A 2,102-nucleotide genomic window follows, 5' to 3' on the forward strand; every position below is an offset into this window, starting at 1 on the left:
GGACACCAAATGGGAGAAGAACATTATCTATTTACTTAGCATACCCCCAGTAGGAAAATAGATATATCTAACTTATTAGATGTAAGGACACGAACTTCTACACATTTAACATTGGACACTTGATGAGGAGGTGCCATTGCTACTCATTGAATTATATATATATGTCATCTTTCTCAGCTATGCCACAACATTCTGGAGGCTACTTTATAAATGGGGATAATGAGAAGAATCAATGACAGTAACCTAGCAGGCTTTGTCCTTTTGGGCTTTTCTGATTATCCTCAGTTACAGAAGATTCTATTCATTGTCATCTTGATCTTGTATTTACTAACCATCTTTGGTAACACTGCCATTATCCTGGTGTCTCGTCTGGAACCCAAGCTTCACACACCCATGTATTTCTTCCTTTCTCATCTCTCCTTCCTGGACCTTTGTTTCACCAGCAGTGTTATTCCTCAGCTCCTGGTAAATTTGTGGTATCCCAAGAAAATCATTACTTATGGTGGTTGTGTGGTTCAACTCTATGTCTCCCTTGCACTGGGATCCACTGAATGTGTCCTCCTGGCAGTGATGTCCTATGATCGCTATGTTGCCATCTGCCATCCCCTCCATTACACTGTCTTGATCCATCCTCATCTCTGCATGATTCTGGCATCTATAACATGGCTCAGTGGAGTAGCCACCACCCTGGTACAGTCCACTCTCACTCTGCAGTTGTCCTTCTGTGGTCATCACCAAGTTGACCATTTTTTCTGTGAGGTCCCTGTGCTCATCAGGTTGGCCTGCGTGGACACCACTTTCAATGAGGCTGAGCTTTTTGTGGCTAGTATCCTCTTCCTTATATTGCCTGTCTCATTCATCCTGGTTTCCTATGGCTACATTGTCCAAGCGGTTTTAAGAATCAAGTCAACTTCTGGCCGACAGAAAGCATTTGGAACCTGCTCCTCTCACATTATGGTAGTCTTTATCTTCTATGGTACCATCATCTTCATATATCTGCAGCCAGCCAAGAGCAGATCCAAGGATCAAGGAAAATTTGTTTCCCTCTTCTACACTGTCGTCACCCCCGTGCTTAACCCTCTTATTTATACCCTGAGAAATAAAGAGGTTAAAGGGGCTCTGAAGAAATTTCTAAGGAAAATTTTGTAACAAATTTTACGTGACTAAAAAAACCTGAAAAACGATGAACAACTTTTAAGTATTGTATTTTTTAACTTTTTATTGTGATTTAAGTGAAAGTTTGCAGAGAAAATTAGTGTGATAGTTAACGTTGTATGTCCACTTGGTTGGGCCTGGTTGAATGCCTGTGCAGCTGGTGGTAGTTATTCTCCATGATGAGACTGGAAGTCAACTCCATGGTGGGATCTACCACAAGCAGCTGAGTAGCTGCTTTAGGGATGTGGTCCGCTTCTTATATATAAGCAGCTTATGGAATGCTTGAACCCTGCATGTGGCCATGTCATTTTTCAGAAGCCTGCTATGCTCTGCCAACCTTGGGATTTTCAATGGACTTAAATAAATGGCCTGCCATGTGGTTTGGTAACATCAGGACTATGCCTTTTTACTTGTCAACCTTGGGCTTGTCAGTCTCAGCAGCCAACAGCTGAGTGAAGAAAAGCCTCTAGTTCAAGTGGGCCAGGAACAGAAGGCAGAGCTGAAGCCCAAGGTTGAGGGGCCTTCACCCAGCCCCTAGAGCCTGGCACTTCAAAGTTGGACTTAAAGCCTCCAAACTGTAAGAGAATAAACTCCTGTTTGTTTAAGCCATCCCATTTGTGGTTTATTCTTGTCAGAGTGGTACTAGGTAACCAGAACTATTAGTTTTCCATTCAACAATTAAAACACATTTTGAATTTTATACCATTTATTGCAATCCAGACAATGTAAAAATACTCTTCCCACTTCCTCTCTTTGCCTACCATTTTTGTTTGTCTTTCTTTCCAATCCCTTCCTACCTTTGAGCTTTATCAATGGGCAAGTGCTGTCCTTTTGATCTCATATATTTGATTGTTCTAGGGGGTGTATGCCTCCCTGGTGTTATTGTTTACCTTATAGGCTTGTCAATTGTGCATCTCAATGTTGAGCTTCAGACTTGAAGGGTCACT

The 2,102-nt window shown here is 42.0% G+C and overlaps 1 protein-coding gene across 1 annotated transcript; it reads left to right on the forward strand.

Annotated features, from left to right (window-relative positions):
* Positions 1–210: 210 nt before the first annotated feature.
* LOC103209053 (olfactory receptor 2G2-like) lies at positions 211–1,149 on the forward strand. Its single transcript, XM_007954820.1, has one exon. The coding sequence runs from the start codon at positions 211–213 to the stop codon at positions 1,147–1,149; it is 939 nt and encodes a 312-aa protein (XP_007953011.1).
* The last annotated feature ends 953 nt before the right edge of the window (positions 1,150–2,102 follow it).

Source organism: Orycteropus afer, unplaced genomic scaffold (assembly GCF_000298275.1).
Source record: "Orycteropus afer afer isolate SDZICR_OR568_19922 unplaced genomic scaffold, OryAfe1.0 scaffold00474, whole genome shotgun sequence".
NCBI lineage: Eukaryota > Metazoa > Chordata > Mammalia > Tubulidentata > Orycteropodidae > Orycteropus > Orycteropus afer.

What these genes read in the sequence shown, in the direction of transcription:
- LOC103209053 (XM_007954820.1), top strand. Translation starts at nt 211, where the DNA reads ATGGGGATAATGAGAAGAATCAATGACAGTAACCTAGCAGGCTTTGTC.